The 22,874-nt window shown below is 39.4% G+C and overlaps 3 protein-coding genes across 5 annotated transcripts in view; all 3 read right to left on the minus strand.

The window, feature by feature from the left end:
* Positions 1 to 2,475, minus strand: part of LOC117389075 (CD82 antigen-like) — a 43,225-nt gene extending 40,750 nt beyond the window's left edge. The window contains exon 1 of the mRNA XM_033986652.2: positions 2,242 to 2,475. The gene's annotated coding sequence lies outside the window, so the exon portion shown is untranslated. The remainder of the gene's footprint in view (positions 1 to 2,241) is intronic.
* A 1,766-nt stretch (positions 2,476 to 4,241) lies between these two features.
* On the minus strand, positions 4,242 to 9,742 carry LOC117393790 (G2/mitotic-specific cyclin-B2-like). Of its 2 annotated transcripts, XM_033991799.2 has the most exons (7): positions 6,558 to 6,681; positions 6,189 to 6,299; positions 5,564 to 6,001; positions 5,264 to 5,500; positions 5,033 to 5,173; positions 4,629 to 4,739; positions 4,242 to 4,563 (listed from the first exon to the last, which is right to left on the minus strand). In XM_033991799.2, the coding sequence occupies exons 1-7, from the start codon at positions 6,582 to 6,584 to the stop codon at positions 4,453 to 4,455; spliced, it is 1,176 nt and encodes a 391-aa protein (XP_033847690.1). In that variant the 5' UTR covers positions 6,585 to 6,681; the 3' UTR covers positions 4,242 to 4,452. The 2 variants fall into 2 exon arrangements, with proteins under 2 accessions (XP_033847690.1, XP_055076992.1); XM_055221017.1 differs by lacking the exons at positions 6,189 to 6,299; positions 6,558 to 6,681 and adding an exon at positions 9,694 to 9,742 and having other exon boundaries at positions 4,244 to 4,563.
* A 5,291-nt stretch (positions 9,743 to 15,033) lies between these two features.
* On the minus strand, positions 15,034 to 18,132 carry LOC117393791 (G2/mitotic-specific cyclin-B2-like). Of its 2 annotated transcripts, none has more exons than XM_055221015.1 (7): positions 18,006 to 18,132; positions 17,738 to 17,851; positions 16,674 to 17,099; positions 16,362 to 16,598; positions 16,131 to 16,271; positions 15,570 to 15,680; positions 15,034 to 15,502 (listed from the first exon to the last, which is right to left on the minus strand). In XM_055221015.1, the coding sequence occupies exons 1-7, from the start codon at positions 18,030 to 18,032 to the stop codon at positions 15,386 to 15,388; spliced, it is 1,173 nt and encodes a 390-aa protein (XP_055076990.1). In that variant the 5' UTR covers positions 18,033 to 18,132; the 3' UTR covers positions 15,034 to 15,385. The 2 variants fall into 2 exon arrangements, with proteins under 2 accessions (XP_055076990.1, XP_055076991.1); XM_055221016.1 differs by having other exon boundaries at positions 15,307 to 15,502; positions 16,509 to 16,598; positions 18,006 to 18,123.
* Between the last annotated feature and the right edge of the window lie 4,742 nt (positions 18,133 to 22,874).

Consider the following 22,874-nt stretch of genomic DNA (forward strand, 5'->3'; position numbering starts at 1 on the left):
TGCCACCACAATCACTATATCCATTTGTATTGCTCTAGCTTTTATGTACTGAATGATATTTTTGGCATCAATATTTATTGTGTGTTCATTTTCTTTGAAATAATGGGGACATTTTGTCATTTTAATTGTAATATGATAATATTTGAGCTGTTGTAGGTTAAATACACAACTTCTATGGCTAAATATTGTTTAATTCTGCCATTTATTTGTAACAGCTCGGAATTTTTAATGATACTATCTATTTAAAAGTGTTCCACCGGGATAATTCTGTTCTATTCTATTTTCTCAATGGCATTTCTCCGTAACAATATATCATGCTTCAAAATGTGTTACTGTGACAGGCCAACCAAGCCAAAATATAATTGAAACAATATATTAAAATGCACTTCAAGTTAAAGTTGTTTTGTTTTGTTTTTTAAACATGTAACGTTTAGATTTACTTTTTGGATTAAATTGCTTTAAAACGTTTTGATTTTTTAGTTATTCAATTATAATGTGACATGAAAGATCACGATTACCGATTAACTGATTAATGAACATCTTTAACTGTGATGTGTGCCCAAGGCAACAGAGTTTATTTCACTGTGCCAGCGTCCTCTTTCACTTTCATTCCAATTGTGTGTGTGTTTGGAATTGGCAGCGACTATGGGCCTTGGGCAGGAGGACACACCCGGACCTACCCTCACTGACCCTCAGACACACAGTGACACACACATTCACTCACGCAGAAGTCATTAGATTCACTGGCTCAATGTTTAAAAAGCCTAACCTCTGCCACTGTGCATGCATATGACTTGTAAACTAGAAATAAAAACATGTGTTTGCATTGACCTCGTTATAAGAGAGGTCTAATTTTCAGCTAGGGCTGGGTCATTAATAGAGAGATCATGAATCGGTCATGTCTAATTTTCAGTGATATAGTTGGGTTTTTGAATCAAAAGGTCCACAGCCAATCCTCTTCCAGTAAAAACATGCGGTTTGGAGCAGAGTTCAGGCTTTGGAGGAATACATTTGACTATTTTTGTGTTAAATAGCACTGTTTAAAAATCAGTGTTGATTTTATGAGCATAAACAACACAGAGACCCATTTAAATTTGTTGTTGAAAAGACTAAAAAAAATCTTGAGAGAAAAAATGATTATTATAATGACAATGCCATATTGTCCAGCCCTATTGCCAAAAATCAGCTTCATTTTTTTCATGGAGGGGTCTAAAACCTGGCATTAACTTAGGGATCTCCATGGAGACCAGAAGATGACATCACCAAACCAACTATCAAACAAAGTGTTTTTTGGCATCAAAACAAAATTCTAATAAAAACTATAATATTTTCAAGAGACCCTCCATCAAAAACATCCATAGTACACCTTTAAAAGTAAACTTGTGTAGAGCATTTTGACCTAAAGTACCGTAAATTTCGGACTATAAGCCGCTACTTTTTTCCCACGCTTTCTGTGTACTGTCGTTCTGTGTAAATATTCCACGTTGCAACATGAAAACCTGCAGTTTATATTCAGGTGTGCTCAATAGTCCGAAAATTGCGGTATTTTATAGCATTAACGCTTGCTATACTACTCATATATATATATTTTTTTTACTAGAAATGGCAAATAAACTAACCTGATCTCACCTATATACTACTCCAAACTGGGTGGGATTTAAATAAGAGGCTAACGACTCTGCCACCACCCAAACCATCATGGATTACATATAATTCCAATGGTTTAGAAAAGAAGCCCGCTTAAACATAGCATTTGCATTGGTCCGACGGGTAAACACACTTCAGCTCCAAACAGGGATGGTGCCAATTGCTACCTGTTGTCAACAAGTTGTACGAGTTTTCTCCCAACCCCTAAAAAACAACCCCCTCAAGATTTAAAGTGTTCTACCAAACTCGATATAAATGTATTGAATTTCTGCTTTAAACAAACAAAACAAGCAGATAAAGTCCAGAAGTCGTTTCAGTCCACACAGTTGCAGGCCCGGGTCTCTTTCTTATCTCCAAATCCTTTTAGCAAAACTCAACTCTTTTGGACCAATCTGTCGCTTTTTTCGCTTTTTTTTTTTCTTATTTTTTTTTTTTTTTTTTTTTTTTTACATACTGCAGCAGTAGCGCTCTACATTTGGTCCACGTAGATCCGATCTAGTCCAGTCTATGGATGCAATCGAAGCGCTCTCTGCCACAAAGTTAAGCCAATCCAAACGATACAAGCCACAAGAGCCGTGCGTACTCACTACTCACCGTTCTGGCGCGTGGTAGAAGTTTCAAACCGGGTCTTCTAGTGCACGAGGAGCTGGTCTGGTATAAAAGTTGGAGCTGGAATTCAGTTCTTGGTCTAGATTCGTGGGGTCTAGACTCGGGTTGCGCTTTGAATAGTCTGCAGCAGCGGTCAAACGGACTGCACTGATCGACACACGGACAAACAACAAAGCGACGGTAGCGCGTGCGTGCGTGGAGAAGCTTGAGTGAAGGGAGAGAGAAGCGTGTTTGTCCTGTTTTTCCCCCGTGTGGACAAACAGGAGAACTGCACGAATAGATTTAACCCTGTAGAGCCCAGTGTTGTCAGGATACTAACATTTCAAACTCGATTTCATTAATAAAAAAGACTTGATAGTCAATACCGATTCCGATACAACGATGATGATAATAATAAAAAAAACACTTTATTTAGACAATAGAATGTGATTTCCAACATTACAGTACATTTTATATTCCCTTATGGTCTTGTACAACGAACATTGTTAACACTGAACACGTTTCATTCAACTATACTTAAGTGCAATACTGAATACCATGTAAATCTACTGAAGTCACTTTACTGAGATTTATTCTGTTCATATGCTGCACTGTCACTCTTATTGTACGTAATAGTCTATTTTTTATTAGAGTCTATTTTTTAGTTTATTTTTAAAGTCTATTTCTAAATTATTTTAAGCTATTATCTATTATCTTGTTTTATTGCATGTTACCATTTTTCTACTGTTCTTGATCTGCGCAGTGCAATACTGGAGTTTCCCCACTGTGGGACTAATAAAGGCACATCTTATCTTATCTCATCTTATATCTGTATAATACCTCACTGGTCCAGATATGATCCATAGTAAAACAAAAATTCAAATCTGTCAGTTCTGGAGTGAATGAACCGAAGAAACGGCTTGGAAAAGCAGCCAAACCTCTTCACTCCTTCAACTTTTTGTCAAGTTGACAGATTTGAATTTCTGTTTTATTATGCTTACTACAATTACATTTATTTTGAAGAGGTGGGGGCCTTCAGTTCTGAACAGGAATTTAAGCAGTTTTAAACCAATTTTATGATTTACAATGAACAAGCAAAAGGCATACTCCCAGCCTCCACCAGAAAAGTTACAGTACATCTTTAAATAAGTAAAATAAAACTATATTGATTCACATTGGCAGTAGTCACCCAGTACTCAGAGCATGCAATGGTGAGATCAGCTTTATAAATGAATGTACAATAGTCTTTTCACAGTGTGAACTAAATGATGTGATTCTTCAGGCTCCAGTATCAGTGATGAGACATTCTGGGCCCACACAAAGTCCCTGTTAAACCCTGGTCTGGGCTCTGGTCTATAGTCACTGCAGCATCATGATTCATGACATCAGGGCTTCTCTATAGATCCTCTGTATGCCATCTAAATCTGTAATACTTTTACTGGCAGTTTATTACAATTTATATAGCACTTTTCACAACACTCAAAGTGCTTATGTCAAGCTGTCCCACTAACACAGAAGTCTATGTTGGCCCGCCATAGTCCGTATATTGGCAAAAACAAAATTAGACTGTCACTGTGTTATCAAACTTTCAAAAAGTGACTGGTTAAATATTAAAGGCAGTGACATTACTCCAAATGGAGATCAAATTATTTAAATGAAAATTATTTGTGCCACCAAAACCATATGGGAAACACTGCAGCTTTGTTCAGTCCATAAAAGTGGTCATACCAAAGGAATGGCAACCCATTAGAATACAAATAGTGACAGGGTTGATGTGTCAGTCATAAAAGGGCTTTAATCTCAATTGCAAGTCTAAAATTTGATAATCTGCCATGAACCAGTCTATAAAAGGTCTGCCAGCCTTATACTTTCAGACCTGTGTTCAGAAATGTGATAAATGAACTAATCTAATTTAAGTAACAGAAGACTAAAGTATGATCCTGGAACTGTTTAATAACCCACCATAGACAAAACTGCTGAAAATGAGCATCAGTAAAATCTTAAACATGAATTGAGTACACATTTATTTTAAATCTTGCAAACCATAACATTATGTACACATCACAACGAAGGTAAAATTCTGGAATTATTCAAAGTGACTAGAGAGTGATCAAGCTGTAAAAGTATTAATTTTAAAAAGTTAAAAAAGCAATCTAAAAATCATGTCTCCCTAGGACGGAGTGAAAAAAGTGCATTATTGTCCTCAGTTTTGGTCTGTCAGTGAGTCTGGTCCACTGCAGCCGCCATGCTCCTGATGATGGGAGAGCGGAGTTGAGGGATCAGGGCGATCTTCATCAGTTTACTGCTCGAGTACTTGGTCTTCACCGCCTGGACAGAGGGCAAAGGTCATCAAGGGCACAGAATATTAATCTTTGACCTGAATCTAGACTCACCGTGAACTTTGTCTTGCCGTCATTGATCTGGACCACATTTTTAGCGATGCACTGCATGATGGGCCTCAGGTGGGCCTCGTCATAAGTGGAGTAGTGCTGCTGAGTGGGAGACTGCGGAGACAAGAGCAGAGCTAAGGGACAAATGCCTGCCGCTACACAATTTAATAATCAAATTTTTTTGTGGACATTAAGAGTTTGTGTACAACTGAGCAATTCAAAAGACAAAACAAGCAAGTCTAAATGATCAATGACTCCTAAAGCAAAGAATTTACTGGTGCATCATGCAATACAAAAACCCTTAGGTTTAAATGGGGAGTTTTATGCTGCCTTAAAAGCAATTTGATTTTAATTGGCAGCAGTGTTAAACAAAAAAACCTGTATCCTAGACTCGCATGTATACAGACCCAGGGCAGCCACTCGAGCAGCAGCTGCGACAGGCACAGAGCTGCAGCCGCGATCTCAGACGGACGGAGGTGAACCATGTCATAGTCCAGCAGAGTCAGCTCCATCAGGTACTTGGCCAGAGTGTGTCTCTCCACATCAGACTGCACGCAGACAGAAGCAGACAGTTTAGACTTGACCACAGACACAGTTTAGACTTGACCACAGACACAGCCCCCCACAGCCCCACTCACATTGGCCACTTTGGATGCCCTGCGCAGGAAGTGAAGAGGCAGAGGTCGTCCCAACTGGAACTTGATGGTCCTCAGGAGCACCTGCTCCATCTCCAGGATCTGAGCTTTGGTGAAGGAGTTGTCTGTGATGTAGGCGAAGTCTCCCACCTCCGGAACACTCATTTCCTCAAACTTGCAGGCCACCAGCATGGCTGTCACCCCAGCCAACTGCAGCTTCCTGCGAGACACTGGCTGCACCTGGAGGACTACAGGGTTAGCATTACAGTGTTAGCATGTTAGCCTGAGCACACAGTCTCGCACCTGCAGAAAGTGGTCGAGCACAGCCACAGTCAGGTACAGAGTCTCCTGCAGCAGGTGGAACCGGGAGTGCACCTGGACCAGCCAGTCGATGAGCAGAGCCCTCATGCGGCCCGTGATCTCATAGCCCTGCATGTAGTGTGGCCGCACGGTCTGCTGCTGCTCCAACTCGTGCAGATATTTGTAGATGTCTTTGACATAATGAGAGCAGAGCTGAGGCAAGTCAGAGTCCTGTTTGTCCACATCCTCCACTGTGAGCAGCACCTCAGAGAAGACCTGGCACAGCTCGCTCTCCTCCTTTGTGGAAGCGTCCAGCTGCTGCGGGCCCTCAGGGGCCTTGGTGGCTGCTAGGACCTCCACCTGCTGGGGCTGGGCCTCAGGCTGCTTCTCAATCTGCCTGGTCTTCAGAGCAGCAGGGGGCTTGGATTTAGCAACTCCTCTCTGGAGAGAGAAGCAGTGCAAGATACTAGGTCAAATCCCCCCCCCCCCCCGGTTAAAGTTGTACAATCTCCATTGTCCCTTAGCCAAATGACAAATTCCTGATGCATTACAGTAAGAGCTGATAAAGCCTAGTCTTCAGCTGGCCAGCTTACACCAGCTAATTCCAGGTGTCAAAGGTGAGGCTCACCTTTTTTTTGAGGGCTGCAGCGTTGAAGTTTGTGAGTTCCCCCAGCGCCACTCTCCTAGGACCCGCTACAGCCGCTTTGCCCATCGGCACGGGGTTCTCTCCGGCTCCGGGCTGTCACACAAATGAGCAAATGTCAATCATCCACATGTTTAAAGAACATTAAAATGTGGCATTTGAATGTGCATTTGTGAAACTTTTAAGAAATGACAACACAAAACTACTGAGACTTTCCTAGAGTATAAAAACTATATGCTTAAAAACATGTAATCAGAAAAATGGTAGGATAAAAAGTCTTCTTAGCCTCACAACTAGCATCACACAAGTGACATTAGCTACAAATATGGAAGGAATAACGCTATTTTTACTTACCAGAGCGCGCATTTCGAGAGAAGTCATGTTACCGACGACGTTAGAAGCGAAGTCACAGGTAAAGAGCCTTAAATATTATCGGACTTTGAGTAAAAAGCAAATATTAATGCAGGTAAACAACAGTGAATCTAAAGACACGACGCAACAAGTTAAATACTGCGTTCAGAAACCTGATTGGCTGCTGGGATTAGAACGGCGCATTTGATTAGTGGAGAATGTTGTACCTCACGTAAAGACACGCCCATGGTGATTTTATTTATTGTAATTATTTATTGTAATTATTTATTTTAATATTTTTCTAGTTTTTATGTATTTTATCTGCACATGTTTTGTCTTACTTGAGCTGAACATTATGTTAGGAAAAAAAAAGCATCACTCTTATAAGAAATGCCAAAACAAAAACAAAAATATTCAAGATTAATAGACATATTTATGTAAAATATGCATATACATTTGATAGAATAAATCAGAATTTAAAGCTACCATCAGTAAGTTATTAATTTTTTCTTTTCCAGTAAATGTCAGATGTGAAACCTCTAGCCACATCTAACCCTCTCCTCTCACACCAGCGTACTTCCTTTTTCACTACATCCATAAATATATTTGCTCTTCCTCTAGAAGTCCTTTTTTCTGGCAATTAACCACAGCATCATTTGGCCCATATACATCCATTATCCCTCCTCTGAATATGTCCAGACCAATCTGGAAACTACTTTATCTAGAATATTAGGCACGTGCTGGCCAAACTCCGGATTCCTGAACCTATCTACACACAGATTAAGGAACAACCAGCCGTCATTTTGACAAATTACATTTAAAAAAGGGTGCATACATGGTATAAACAGCCCATAGTTTTAATTCAAACTGCAAGATGTAAACAAAATATGTGCTTGGCAACAATGACTACAGCAAATTTTGTCAAACTGGAAGCAAAAATTGTAATATTCCATAAACATAATTACAAGAATAGAAAAAAAAAAGTATATGTGCAAAAACAATTTACATGTCCATAATGTTTATATGAAAAAGATAACAATTCAAAGCAGTAAAATTATAACCACAGCAAAGGTTGGCAAAGCCACATAACAGAACTATACAATTATTTATTTACAGTGATGCATGATTTGTGCAAACAAAACTGACAAGCTTATTGGCCAAAGTCTCCTGTTCAAGACAAACTCGGAGAGGCCAATTTTTTCCTCACGGCCAACACTTTAGAATCCTCAGAAACCGATGGTCATAACCTCTGATATATTATTTTCCCCCAGATGAGATTTTCAATTACAAGTCATCCATAAACTGGTTTTACTAAAGTGGGTACAAGAGCTGAGTAGGCACGTTTTATATCTGCCTCTACAAGAGATTTAAGGCAGATAGGCTGATGTATATATTTGATCTATCTATAGAGGCCAATACAGCAAGAAGGTCAGTTTTGCCCTTTTACTGGTGTGGTAGTATTTAGGGACAATTCTACCGTAGTGTCACCCTAATTGGCACTATGGTAGAAAGATTAAAAAATATAAAAAGGTTTATTTAAAATCATGTCTCCCCAAGATGGAGTGAAAAATAAAGTGCATAACTGTCCCTGGTTCTGGTCTCTCAGTGAGTCTGGTCCACTGCAGCTGCTATGCTCCTGATGATGGGACAGATGAGTTGAGGGACAGGGCGATCTTCATCAGTTTACTGCCTGAGTACTTGGCCTTAACAGAGGGAAAAGTCATCAAGAGGTCACAGAATTTTAACCTTTGACCTGAATCTGGACTCAGTCTAAACTTTGTCTTGCCGTCGTTGATCTGGACCACATTTTTGGCGATGCGCTACATGATGGGCCTCAGGTGGGCCTCGTCATAAGTGTAGTGCTGTTGAGTGGGAGACTGCGGAGACAAGAGCAGAGTTAAGGGACTGTGATGGAAATTTAAGCATATTCATGTTGTGAAGAAAATATTCTTATCGTATATCTTTAAAAGCATTTGATCTGTGACAGTCTGTCAGACCCAGGCCAGACATTAACATGTGTGAAGGCTCCGTCTTCATCCCTCAGGAAACTCATTGTTGTTCTACCTGTCTAAGTGTAAAAGTTCATTATCATATGGGTGTGAAACAAAACTCACTTTGCTTTGAAATGTATGTAGCATTGTCATCCTGGTACAAAATACTCAGAGCTCAGATACTCAAGGGACCTTTATCTGTATTTCAAAACTCACCAGCCTTTGTAAATGGATTACTTTTGATCTAGAATTGTAATTTTTCCACAAGAGGACAAATGCCATGTTATTGAAATACCTTCCCCTACACAATTGCAATGCATTAATGCATTTCATTCATTTTTTTAAGTGACCATTAAAGATTTGGTGTACATGGTGTACCAATTTGTATTGGCAACTGATCAGTTGCTGTAACTGTCATTACCATGGTTGCGTGCCTTCTCTGCAAACATCTAGGCAAGTCTTGCTACCAACACAGCAAACTGTTGCCTAGAGCCTTCACTCAACACATTAGCTCAACTCTAAAATTCAAAGGGAAAACAGCAAGTCTAATGATCAATGGATCATAAATCAAAGACAATTTACTGGTGCATCATGTAAAACAAAAATCCCTTAGGTGTAAATAGGGTGTTTTATGCTGTCTTAATCAAAATTTGATTTCAATTGGCAGCACTGTTATAAACAGCAACACGTGTATCCTAGACTCATATGTGTACAGACCCAGGCAGCCCCTCAAGCAGCAGCTGCGACAGGCACAGAGCTGCAGCCGCGATCCTAGACAGATGAAGGTGAACCATGTCATAGTCCAGCGGAGTCAGCTCCATCAGGTATTTGGCCAGAGTGTGTCTCTCCACATCAGACTGAGCACAGACAGAAGCAGACAGTTTGGACCTGACTAGAGACACAGCCCCCCACAGCCTCACTCACATTGGCCACTTTGGACGCCCTGCGCAGGAAGCAGCAGGGGGCTTGGATTTAGATGCTCCTCTCTGGAGAGAGAAGCAGTGTAAGATACTAGGCCAGCATTTTTCCTCCTGGCTGAGGTTGTACAATCACCATTGCCCATTAATTTAGAAATGCCCAGTTCTTTACAGAAGCCTCTAGCCAAAGCACATACTCTTCAGGTAAGACCAGGTCTGATCAGGGCTCACCTTTGTATTGACGGCTGTGGAGTTGAAGTTTGTGAGTTCTCCCAACTCTGCACTCATTGGACCCCCTACAGCAGCTTTACCCATCCACAAGGGGTTCTCTCTGGCTTCGGGCTGCTAAAGAGGACCGTACAGAGAATAGGGATGCATTGTAATGAGTTCTTACTATACTACCATGCTATACACTACAAAATATGTACAAATGCTATAGGGGTGTTGGGGAGAAAAAAAAATCTTAAAAAGGATCAGAATTCTATATCTTAATGATTCTGGATCAATTCCTAATTCTCAAAAAATGATTTTAAATTACATAAAATGACAGTGTTTCTACCACAATAAAATGCCCCCTTTAAATTCACCTGACATTAGCTCTGTCTTGCGTTGCTATGCAAACTCTGCAGAGGCAAAGTGATTCAGAGTATTCCCAGTTTATGAAAGGGAAACTCATGTAGTTAGCAGCAAAGGGCCCATTTTTTTCAGACACATCTGCTCTAAATATTGATATAAAATATTAATGTAGTTTAATATTTGAACCCTTTAAATGACATGTTTTGAATTTGAGTTGAAAATAAACAAATGATTTCTTTCCAGAATGTGAAATGCAAAGCAGATAATTTTGAGCTCTTTTATTACAGTCTGGAGCAGGTCAGTTATTGATAGCAACAGTGGGTTTGGTGTATTGTTATTTTTTATGCAATATCAAATACTATCTATACTATATAGTGCTGTTCAATGTAAAATGCACCATTGAAACCCATTCAAACTGCATTTTTTTTTTTTTTATTTCCCTCCTGTGGAAACAGAAATGTTGATATATAAAAAGTGCTTGTTTTCTAACTGAGCCTCTGACTCAAGTGATCATTTTTACAAGCAACAAAACCAGATTTTACCCATTGAAAGCATGTGTGTGTAGACAACACATTTTGGAGTATGATATTTTGCTGAATAAAATATAGATGATAAAAAATAATATTCAGTTTAATTGAAGTTATTTCAAGCAGATTAATGAACACATGTATCCAGTACACTTGGGGTATGTCTCCACCACCTTTGCACACCTACAGACCGAAATTTTTGCCCATTCTTCCTGGCAAAACAGTTCAAGCTGTGTCAGATTTGATGGAGACTCTTTGTGAACTGCAGTTTTCAGATCTTGCCAAAGATTCTCAATTGGATTTCCGGACTTTAACTGGACCATTCTAATACATGAATATGTTTTGCTTTAGACCATTCCATTATCGCTTTGGCTTTATGTTTAGGATCATTGTCCTGCTGGATGGTGAACCTCCACCCCAGTCTCAAGTCTTTTGTAGACTCCAACAGGTTTTCTTCCAAGATTGCCCTGTATTTAGCTCCATCCATCTTCCCATCAACTCTGAGCAACTTCCCTGTTCCTGCTGAAGAAAAGCACCCCCACAGCATGATGCTGCCACCACCACCGTGTTTGACTGTGGGGATGGTGTGTTCAGAGTGATGTGAAGTGGTAGTTTTCCTCCACATGTAGCGTTTTGCTTTTGGGCCAAAAAGTTTGATTTTTGGGCTCATCAGACCAGAGCACCTTCTGCCACATGTTCCAGAGTCACCATGGTCCTCCTGGCTGCATCTCTGCTGAGTGCTCTTCTTGTTCGTTCTGTAAGTTTTGGTGGACGGCCATGTCTGGGTAGGTTTGCAGTTGTGCCATACTCTATTGAACAGTGCTCCTTGAGAGCCTTGTTCAAAGCTTGGGAAATCTTTTTAGATGCAAGCCCAGCTTTAAACTTCACCACAACTTTTTCTCTGTAAAAGGTTTGCACATTAGAGCTCCAGGCGTTGTCAGTAAGGCCATAGTCCCACTCAGAGCAGTAGGGTCCATCACATGAGGAGCCAACAATGAGAATGTGAAAGTGCTCCTGAGAAAAGCATCTTTTGGACAGTCTGCATTCTCTGTCCAGATCATAAGCTTTGGAACTCCTTAAGCCCAGACCTGAAACTGGGCCTTGACTGGTCTGGTTTTAAACATGAACTTAAAATGTGTCTTAAAAAGTAATCAGACATGTCATCACTGATAAACAGTGAGGACCTGCGTTTGCCTTTGTATACTGTTAAATCATAATGTGTACCCTGTTTTTTGGGGTTTTTTTTTGGTTGTTTGTAAAAGTCTTTCAAGGACAGATTAGCCTTTACTATTAATGTTGTATGTTACATGTCTAATGTACATACTTGTCCCCATCAAATACATTTCAATGGGGAAAATCTGGTTTCGTTGCCAAAGCCTGGATATGTTCAGAAATGTGTCATCTGGTGGAGAGCAGTAAAAATGATCACTTTTGAGTCAACAGCTCCATTAGAAACTTTCATATATAAAAATCATGTTTTACGATTCCATGGGAAGGAAATCACAAACCGCAGTTTGAATGGGTTTCAATGGTACATTTTAGGCACTGGTACAAAAGTGAATGTTTTATTTTACAAAAATGATAACAATGCACCAAAACTACTGCAGCTGCCAAATACTGACCTGCACCAGGCTGCAATAAAAGAGCTCAAAATAATCTGCTTGTCATTTCATATTCTGGAAAGAAATAATGTATAATTTTCAACTCAAATCAGGGTCAATTCAAAACAAAAATGTAATTTAAAAGGGTTCAAATATTAAACTAATATTTTATACCAACGTTTAGAGCAGAAGTGCCTGAAAAGAATGAGTCCAAAGAAAGTAGAATATAATGGTGAACAAGAAATTTATGGCTGTCTAAATACTGGCACAAACATGAGTATTTTACACAGAAGAGAACAATGCACCAAACTAAGTGCCAAAGATGGACCTGTCCCAGGATGCAAGAAAACAGCACCAAATTATCTGGTGAAAATTTGTGTTTTTGTTTACACAAAATGTGGTCCCTTTATGAAATTACATTTAAAGGGTTAAAAATCATAGATGTTATCGAAATATTTTGTTCTAAAATTTAGAGAATAAGTGTCTGAAAAGAATGAGCCAAAAGAAAAGAAAATATAATGAAAAAAAATGTCCTGGATGCCCAAATGGAGCACAGTGCTGCTCACTCTGGCCTGGAACTAACTTTCTACTTCATTTTTCCATGGAAAAAATATATTACAAGTTTGAAAGCTTGCTCAGGGCTAATCAGCTAGATAACTAATTTCATGCCATTTGGATGAACATATCCAAAATTATCGACCGACGAAAAGTGAAAGGCATATAAAATGCGCCACAGCATACCTGGGGGTCAAAGGGTCAGAGCCCACTCAGCATGAATGGGCGATTATACTGTACTGTATACTTTCTACTGTATTAGAAAATATTTAGCATTTTTATCTTTGGCAAATATGCCTACATATTTAAGTTGAATCACTGCCATATGGATTTAATCGAAATCGAATCGCTAGGGACTTAAACATTCCCATCACTAACATGCAGCACTGTGAGCGCTACACACCAGAGGAACCAGAGGAACCAGAGGAACCCCCACGTGGAAGCAGAGGAGCAAACCCACACTGGAGAAAGTACATCTGTCAAGAAGCAGATACAAGACTTTACTTACAAAAGCGCGGACGTCCAGAGACGCCATTTTAATGCCAACAGCAAACTAAATGTGATTCAACACAAAAAACAGCAGCGACCCAGCACATTTAAAAGAGAAGCTGTGTGCACTTGAACAACAGTGACTTTAAAGGACGCTCCGAGAGTTCACAAACGTCCTTAAAGCTGATTGGCTGCGGGTCTGTGTGCGAATAGAGCTGATTGTTGGAGAACGATGCACATCATGTGTAAAGACCGCCCCGGGTAGTCATTTATGTATATATATTTTTGTTTTGCTTTATTAATATTGAGACTTTAAAGGAAGAACACTTTTAGGAAGGAATATACATTTCAAATAGTAATACATTCATAATCCATCTATATTTTTTTTTATCCCCTCCTCTATCCCTGCTTTCCAATTTGGAAACTGTATGTCCAAAATATTTTCTCATTCTACCTATGAACAGAAAACCTCTCCAACTCTATCTCCAGTAAAATAAAACTTCAACACTATTGCTGGGCCTCAGATGACATCACAACATTCTATAGTCCAATATTATTTAGTACAGATGGGGACAGCTAAAATAAATATTGATAAAATGCATATTTAATACTATTACCTAGTTACTAATAGAAATGATAAGGCTAAACATTTGTGCATTTACCTTTTTGATATTTCATGGCAAAAAATATATATATAATCAAGTCTCTTGCCCCTCATCTAGGAGTATGACATCATCACATTCACATTCATTATGTGGGTCTAATTAAGTCTGCAAAGAGCCAACACCGATACACAGGCGTAATGAGATTTCACATTAATATCCCACTTTTTATACATATATTAGAATGACTTGTATGGGCAAAGTGAAGTAGTGGCATGGGGTAATACGATGATGCAGTGGCTGAGTGATCGCTCGATGGAATAAACCTCCATTTGACCAATGAATCAATCAACCAAACAACCACAGCCCTACAAGACACTTCACCCATATCACCTATTAAAGTGGTGTGTGAGCATGTGTGCTGGTGGTGGTCAGAGGGGCTGATGGCACAGATTGGCAGCCTCACTTCCATCAGTCTACCCCAGGGCAGCTGTCGAACAGTGATGTAAATCCATGGCATTATTATATTTACAGGTATTAGCCTCATGTAATCTGATAAGACTTCCATCAAATTAAAAGGCAAATCACGACCAAACGTTAAAGCCCTGCACTTTTCAATTAAATACTTCAATGTGTTAAAACAAAAATGTACTTTCTCCATATGTAACCTGATGAAGACAGAACTTTGCCTTTTTGGATAGGCCCAGTAATTTGAGATATTAACCATAAACCAGGTCAAAAAACTTGCAATCTGACAGTTCCACTATAGAATTCTGAACTGGCTCCAGCTCAGGTTAAACTATAGGGATTATGGACCATTTTGTCACATTGATGTGCCCTCTTCAGTTATGTACCATTTATATTGCTCTTGGCCCTCAGCCTTTTATAACATGCTGAAGCTACAACACTGGACATCCTGTATTAGTGTTCCAACCTGGGAATGTTCAGCAGTTACCATGGTGACACAAACACACTCATTATTTAACCACATTTTCAGGAGTCTGGTCAATACAACTAATTGTTCATGTTCCAGTTTAGATTGACTTGTTAAAACAGGATAAATCCCTTCTCCTGTTGTTTCAGCTAGATCAGTTCTTAATGGTGGGACGTTAATCTGACCTTTGTTTTAACAAAAACTGGAGTGACTAAGAGTATCTGACCCCCAGGAAATATTGAGTACATCAGCTGCAAAGTAATAATTGAAGAGTATGATTTTTTTTTTAAGTTTATTTAAAAAAAAAAAAAAAGAAAAAAAAAAGAAAGTTATCCTATGTTTGGACATCAATATTGACATATTTTACCATTATTCCAAGAATAAAAAATAAAAAAAAATTGTTGCCTTGTAACAAAGGGTACTTTGAGTGCGAAAAATACTACAGTCAAAAAAATTGGGAACCATAGCTGTATATGATTTAGTAATTAGTTGATTAGAACAATTAAAATGTGTCAAAAAAATAAAATAAAAAAATAAATTAAGTTTAAGCAAAAAAATATATATACATAAAAACAGTTTATTTAAAATCATGTCTCCCCAGGATGGAGTGAAAAATAAAGTGCATAATTGTCCCTGGTTCTAGTCTCTGTGAGTCTGGTCCACTGCAGCCGCCATGCTCCTGATGATGGGAGAGATGAGCTGAGGGATCAGGGCGATCTTCATCAGTTTACTGCTTGAGTACTTGGTCTTCACCGCCTGGACAGAGGGCAAAGGTCATCAAGAGATCACAGAATATTAATTTTTGACCTGAATCTGGACTCACCGTGAACTTTGTCTTGCCGTCGTTGATCTGGACCACATTTTTGGCGATGCGCTGCATGATGGGCCTCAGGTGGGCCTCGTCATAAGTGGAGTAGTGCTGCTGAGTGGGAGACTGCGGAGACAAGAGCAGAGTTGAGGGACAAATGCCTGCCGCTACACAAGTCAATGCATTTCATCTAATTTTTTTAAGAGGCCATTAAACATTTGGTTTACATGGTGCACAACTGATCAGTTGCTGCAACTGTCATTACCATGGTTGTGTGCCTTCCCTGCAAACATCTAGGCAAGTTCCCGTTTGCTACCTACACAGTAAACCGTTGCCTAGTGCCTTCAACTCAACACATTAGCTCAACACTAAAATTCAAAGTGAAAGACAAAAACAGCAAGTCTAATGATCAATGGCTAGTAAAAATCAAAGAAAATTTACTGGTGCATCATGTAAAACAAAAAAAAAACCTAGCTCTAAATAGGGTGTTTTATGCTGTCTTAATCAAAATTTGATTTCAATTGGCAGCACTGTTAAACAGCAACACCTGTATCCTAGACTCGTATGTGTACAGACCCAGGGTAGCCCCTCGAGCAGCAGCTGCGACAGGCACAGAGCTGCAGCTGCGATCTCAGATGGACGAAGGTGAACCATGTCGTAGTCCAGCAGAGTCAGCTCCATCAGGTATTTGGCCAGAGTGTGTCTCTCCACATCAGACTGAGCGCAGACAGAAGCAGACAGTTTAGACTTGACCACAGACACAGTTTAGACTTGACCACAGACACAGCCCCCCACAGCCCCACTCACATTGGCCACTTTGGATGCCCTGCGCAGGAAGTGAAGAGGCAGAGGTCGTCCCAACTGGAACTTGATGGTCCTCAGGAGCACCTGCTCCATCTCCAGGATTTGGGCTTTGGTGAAAGCGTTGTCCGTGATGTAGGCGAAGTCACCCACCTCCGGAGCATACATCTCCTCAAACTTGCAGGCCACCAGCATGGCTGTCACCCCAGCCAACTGCAGCTTCCTGCGTGACACTGGCTGCACCTGGAGGACAGGGTTAGCATTAGCTTATTGGCATGTAAGCATTAGCGCACCAAGTACTGCCGCACAGAGCTGCACCTGCAGAAAGCGGTCGAGCACAGCCACAGTCAGGTACAGAGTCTCCGGCAGCAGCTGGAACCTGGAGTGCACCTGGACCAGCCAGTCGACAAGCAGAGCCCTCATGCGGCCTGTGATCTCATAGCCCTGCATGTAGTGCGGACGCACGGCCTGCTGCTGCTCCAGCTCGTGCAGATACTTGTAGATGTCTTTGACGTAATGGGAGCAGTGCTGAGGCAGGTCTGAGTCCTGTTGGTCCACATCCTCCACTGTGAGCAGCACCTCAGAGAAGGCCTGGCACAGCTCACTCTCCTCCTTCATGGACACATCCAGCTGCTGCGGATGCTCGGGGACCTCAGGGACTGCCTGGACCTCCAACTGCGGGGGCTGGGCCTCAGGCTGCTTTGTCTTCAGAGCAGCAGGGGGCTTGGATTTAGATGCTCCTCTCTGTAGAGAGAGCAGTGTAAGATACTAAGCCAGCATTTTTCCTCCTAGCTGAGGTTGTACAATCACCACATAAGTCCTGTGCTCAGGTCTCTGCACTGGCTTCTGTGGCTCAAATAGATTTTAAAGCAGCTCTGCTTACATACAAGTCTCTCCATGGCCTAGCACCAAACTCCATCCCCCACATGTTAGTGTCTTATGAACCATCTAGTACAGGCTGGTCCCTAAAGTCCTCAAAGTCAGGACTAAGAATGGCGAATCAGCGTTTCAGTTTTATGCAGCTAAAACCAGGAATAGTCTTCCTGAAGATGTGAGACAGGCCTCTACTTTGACTATGTTTAAATCCAGGCTCCAAACTGTTCTGTTTAGCTGTGCATAACTGAAAGGTTTTTATTCTGCACTCCTATTAATGTTAATCCTATTTTAATGTTAAATTTATGATTATGTTTTGAGGATTTTTTTCTTATTCCGTAAAGCACCTTCAATTACTTTGTGTATCAATTGTGCTATAGAAATAAACTTCCATTACCGTATCGTTGTTCATTAATTTAGAAATACCAAATTCTTTACAGTACGAGCTGATGAAGTGTCCAACCAAAACACATAGTCTTCAGGTAAGACCAGGTCGGATCAGGGCTTACCTTTGTGTTGACGGCTGCAACGTTGAAGTTTGTGAGTTCTCCCAAAGCTGCTCTCCTCGGACCCGCTACAGCCGCTTTGCCCATTCGCACGGGGTTCTCTCCGGCTCCGGGCTGCTAAAGAGGACCGTACATTAACAAAACCAGAAAACGACCTACACTGGAGTCTTATGCTAGCATTAGCAGCAATGCTAACCTGCGGAGCAGACGCCAACTGTAGAACACAAAACACGCGTGTAAAATATTCAAGAAGACATAAGACTTCACTTACCTGGGCCCTGACCCCCAGAGACGCCATTTTAATGCCAACAGCGAAGTAAATGTGAATCAACACCGAAAACAGCAGCGAACGAGCAGATTGTGAGTAAAAACGAAGACTTGTGCAGATAAACAAGAATGAAACTAAGGACGCGACGCTCTGGGAGTTCAAATATTGCGTCCTGAAATCTGATTGGCTACTACGGGCTTAAAAGGACGGCGCTGATTGGTGGACAACGATAGCGTTGTCTTTAGTGACGTATGACGCACAGGGAGGGTCAGTCAGCAGGTAGACTAAATAACATACATTGGTATACTATTACTTATATAATTTTGCCTTTATCATTCTAGTGAATCTATTAACCTTATATTTAATTTAAAATGTATTAACTGCGTTTTCCATTTTTTTCCACCGTAATTATGTTATTTAATTATAACGTATGTCTTTAATTTGTTTTATTTCAATTTTATTTTAACCTGTTCATGATACTTTAATGCAGTTATTGTTTTTTAGTTTGTTTGTTTTTTTAAAAACGCATTACCACTTAGTTTGGTTTTGCCCCAAATTGCAAGAATATTTTGACCAATAAAAATAAAACAATACATGTATTATGTATTGCAAGTGAGCGTATTATTAACATGCATCACTATTTCTATTCACAAAAGAAATGCTTGGACCTTGTCAGATGCAATGAAAGCGGTTGCACTGTGAAGATCCATTATAAAATAAAGGATACAATGTTTGAGATTAAAAAAACAAAAAAACACAAAATAATTTCTGAACTGTCTTCTTGCAAATGTGTTTGACCTAATTTTTTAAACATAACAGACACAATCATGAAAAAACAAGATGGAATTATGAATGAAAATATCCCTAATCCTAATCTGATGTTTTATCTCACTGAAACATACAATCAAGGATTATCTCTCAGAATAGCAAATCCAGGCCCCCTGAATTTAAACATGAAAACATAATAAAGATGATATTACCTTCACAGGAAATGCACATGGCTGGTGTAATGCGATGTCAACCCAAAAGCTAAAAGCAGAATAGACCAATCCTCCAGCTAAAATAGTCCTGACCAAGACTACCTCAAGATCTGGAGATGGGTGCTGCACTGTGCTTGCACACTGTTGCAGACAGGTTTAGACCTCAACTCATTTGTGGGGAAAATGCAGAGGACACATTTCATTACAGGAAACTAAAGTAACTTAAAGGTACAGTATGTCACTTTCTGGCGGCCACCTGCATGATTCCATGGAAATAGAAAGTTAAAACTATACCAAACATTCTCCATGGTGATAGAGCAGTTTTGGCCACACTGTGGAAGATCATAGCCAAAGCAACATTTCCTTGGAAACAAGCAGGAGGAGGCCTTCCTCCAGGCTAAGTACGAGTCAGGTTTGTGGAGATGCAAACCCGCTCAGAGTAAGGATGTATGTTTTTCTATATTTTTCAGTGCAATAAAAACAACTAAATTCCATAAACATGCCCTAACTGTGTCCTCAGATATGATGTAAACATATTCAAATCAAATATAGTTATATAGTTAGTTAAATATAGTTATAATTTTACTGATGACAATTGTAATGCTGATTTATTCTTAATTACAAAAACAATGGACATCTGATTTGGGTTGTCTGTTTCAATGCTGAAATCCAGTTGGTTTAAACCGAAAAGGATCTGATTTGAATCCTCACCACTTAAACCCAAGTACCTGCAGCAACCCATAAATAGTTGTGATGGTAGTACTTTCAAAAAAGTGCAGGCTACATACAGTTCCTTTAAAGGTCCTATGTTACACAAAATTGACTCAAAAACATACCACATGGTATTACAACAACATGTTTTCCGTTCCATTTGAGAGAAGAACTCAGCCTAAATATGCAGGGTTTGTGTGTTAAACATGTGTGAATGAACCAAAACACAACTCTAATTATGTTTGTGGTGAGAAAACAACATTATAACATCAGAATCAGAAAATAATAATAATATGGGCCCAGTAACAAAATAGTAATCTTTTAAAAAAAAAAAAACAGCCACCCAAATATATGTATGGGTCAATATTAAGCAAAGGCTCAATGAACAAAAGGCGCTTTGAAACCAAGAGTCACAAAGAAACTTTATGTAGTTTTCAAGTATTCAAAACTGTTAAATAAGTACAACATCATTTACATATCGGACAACCCACTCGGTCCAGATTTAAATTCTCTTTTTACACGTCTCTGCACTACCCCGCGCTAAACGGTCCAAGCTATTCACAAGTGGGATAATGAGTGACCATTTTGTTTTTTGTCTTTTTGATGGAAAAATCTTGACAGCGGTGTATAGGGCAGAACACACAGACATTTCAAAACAATGAACAGGGTTACAGAAACGAAAAAGACGAAATTCAAAATGCTGCTGGTGATATGAACAGTTAAACACAGAAAAATGATTCAAACCAGTTGATCCCAAACAGGTGAAGTAAATACACAGGAAGACTGGACACAATAAGATACAGGGGAGAGCACAGATACCTACTTTTGTATTGGTTTACTAAAAAAAAAAAAAAGTTTGGGTTCAAGGTCTACGAACTTATAACTGGGGGGGGGGGGGGGGGGGGGCAGTGACACTACTTTTTGTTAAGGGTGTGCTATGTTCTGCTCGTCTACATGGAAATGTTCTTGCTTGTCTAGATTAGAATGGTCCACAGTATGACATTAAACTTGCATGTATTCAGTTTCTTAAAAAAAATACCTTGTAAAAACCTTCCGTACTGCGAACTGTGTGATTTGGCCTGGGGCAGCACCTGCTTGTCTTAATGGGTAAGTTTAATGCCATACCATGAAATATTCCAGACAAAGAAACGACATCTCCATAGAGACGATTTTACTCTAAATTTGAAACCCATGAATAGTGATACAGCAGTGGCAGAAGTTCCAAGTAGCACCAAATAGTTAACCTATTTTTTTTAAGTAAAATTTGCATAAAACATGAGTTACCTCCAGTCTTCCCATTTATTACTTTAAACATATAAGTAACTAATGATAATTCTCATCTGGAAAAGCACCATGATTTCATAATGCAAAAACTGAAATACCCGCTCCTTCACTGCTGCAAAACTGTTATTACTGAAATAAAGCCGCCAAATAACAGTTGTGTTCAAATGAAACCAGAATACAAACTCAGTCATAAGGAGCATTGAGATTATGTCACAATAATAAAAGAACACAGCATTTTAGCCCTATATTGAAATTATGCACCAAATATGGGACTGTTAAGGGATGACCCACTATAATCCAGTCTAATTAAGTATGATGGCAATTAGAAAAATTCAGTTTTAAAATGTTTGGCTGCACAAAATCATTAAGTGTAGTCTACTATTCCTCTAGAGATCATTTCCAAAAATAAATTATTAACCAATTATCTTTGCTATTATAATCCAGGACTAATCAAGAAGCTTAAACACAACAAATTTGTTGGAAAAAATAGTGCACCCCGTGGATGTAGTTGTGTTAAATTACGTGGTAAAAGTCCGCCAAGTGCTAGTCTCCATGGAGATGTTATTACTTTACCTAGAATGTTCCACAGTATGGCATTAAACTTAACTTTACATGCAAGGTGTGTGGAGAGATGAGCCTGCATAAAGTAAGTAATGCATGTTTTTCCACTGTATCTTTGAGCAATAAAAACACCTGTAATTGAGTAAATGTAAGATAGCTAAGTTTAATGCCAAACAGTAGAACATTATTGGCAAAGCAATAACATCTCCATGGAGACAAACAGGTAACTGCCCCCGCCACACACAAAAATATTTACATGGTGCACCTTTAAAAGTCCCATAGCAATAATTATAACATGGCAACAACAATTTAAATGTATTCCATTTAACTTTATGTGAGAATAATGCAGTTCTGGACCATTTGGGTCCTACATTATGCAAAATAGACTCTTGTGAGCTTTAAGCCATGTAATAATGTTACCTCCTCAAAAATATACCTAAAGTTGTGTTGTTTCATTCACACATATATAATCCTGCATTATTAGTCTGTCTACATCTCCAAAGCTCAAAATGCTCTGATTCACCTTGTGATTTTATGAAGTGGTAGTTTTCAAGTTAACAGCTGCCCTTTAACTTTTGTTTAGTAGAGATTGGCAATTCCAGTGATGAAATCATCCAAATGATTCTAGTGAAAGTGTATGAAGTACTTCTTGTATTACCACATGACACTACAAGGTGAAACAGTGTTTTAAAATGTGTTAAACAGGTGTGAATAAAAAAAACCCCACAACTCCAGGTATGTTTGTGATGAGGAAACAACATTAGACCATAGATCAGAAAACAGTGTAATATGGGCCCTTTAATGGTTTGTGATATTAAAAAAAAAACAACAACAAATAAACAGAAAATAAACAATAAACAATTAGCGGCCCGTGAGACAAAGATAGTCACCATAACTGTACATTTTCTACAACACCCAATTCCTGTGTGGTCACATCAAGTGCATTCTTTTTAAGGGAAGAGTTCAACTTAAAATGAATGTCGTTCAACAGTTTGTGGACATTTATGGTGAAACATTGTAATTTTACCTGGAAAATCAAATAGGAATTCACTATTAAAGGTGCACTAAGCAACTTTTTTAATGGAGGGTACGCCACAAGCTCTTCTCCCTGGAAATGTTATTGCTTTTCCTGGAACGTTCCACCATATGGCTTTAAAGTTGCCTATCAAGAATTCATTTAATTAACAGTGTTTTTATTGCTCAAATATACTTGAAAAAAAACCTGAACTTACTGTCAGTGAGGTCATCTCTCCACAGAGCTGACCTTTAACTAGGCCTGGTAGCTTCCCTGGCTTGTCCCCATTGAAATAAAGAAATTTAATGCCATACTGTGGAA

The sequence above is a fragment of the Periophthalmus magnuspinnatus genome, chromosome 3, assembly GCF_009829125.3.
Source record: "Periophthalmus magnuspinnatus isolate fPerMag1 chromosome 3, fPerMag1.2.pri, whole genome shotgun sequence".
Classification (NCBI taxonomy): Eukaryota; Metazoa; Chordata; class Actinopteri; order Gobiiformes; family Gobiidae; genus Periophthalmus; species Periophthalmus magnuspinnatus.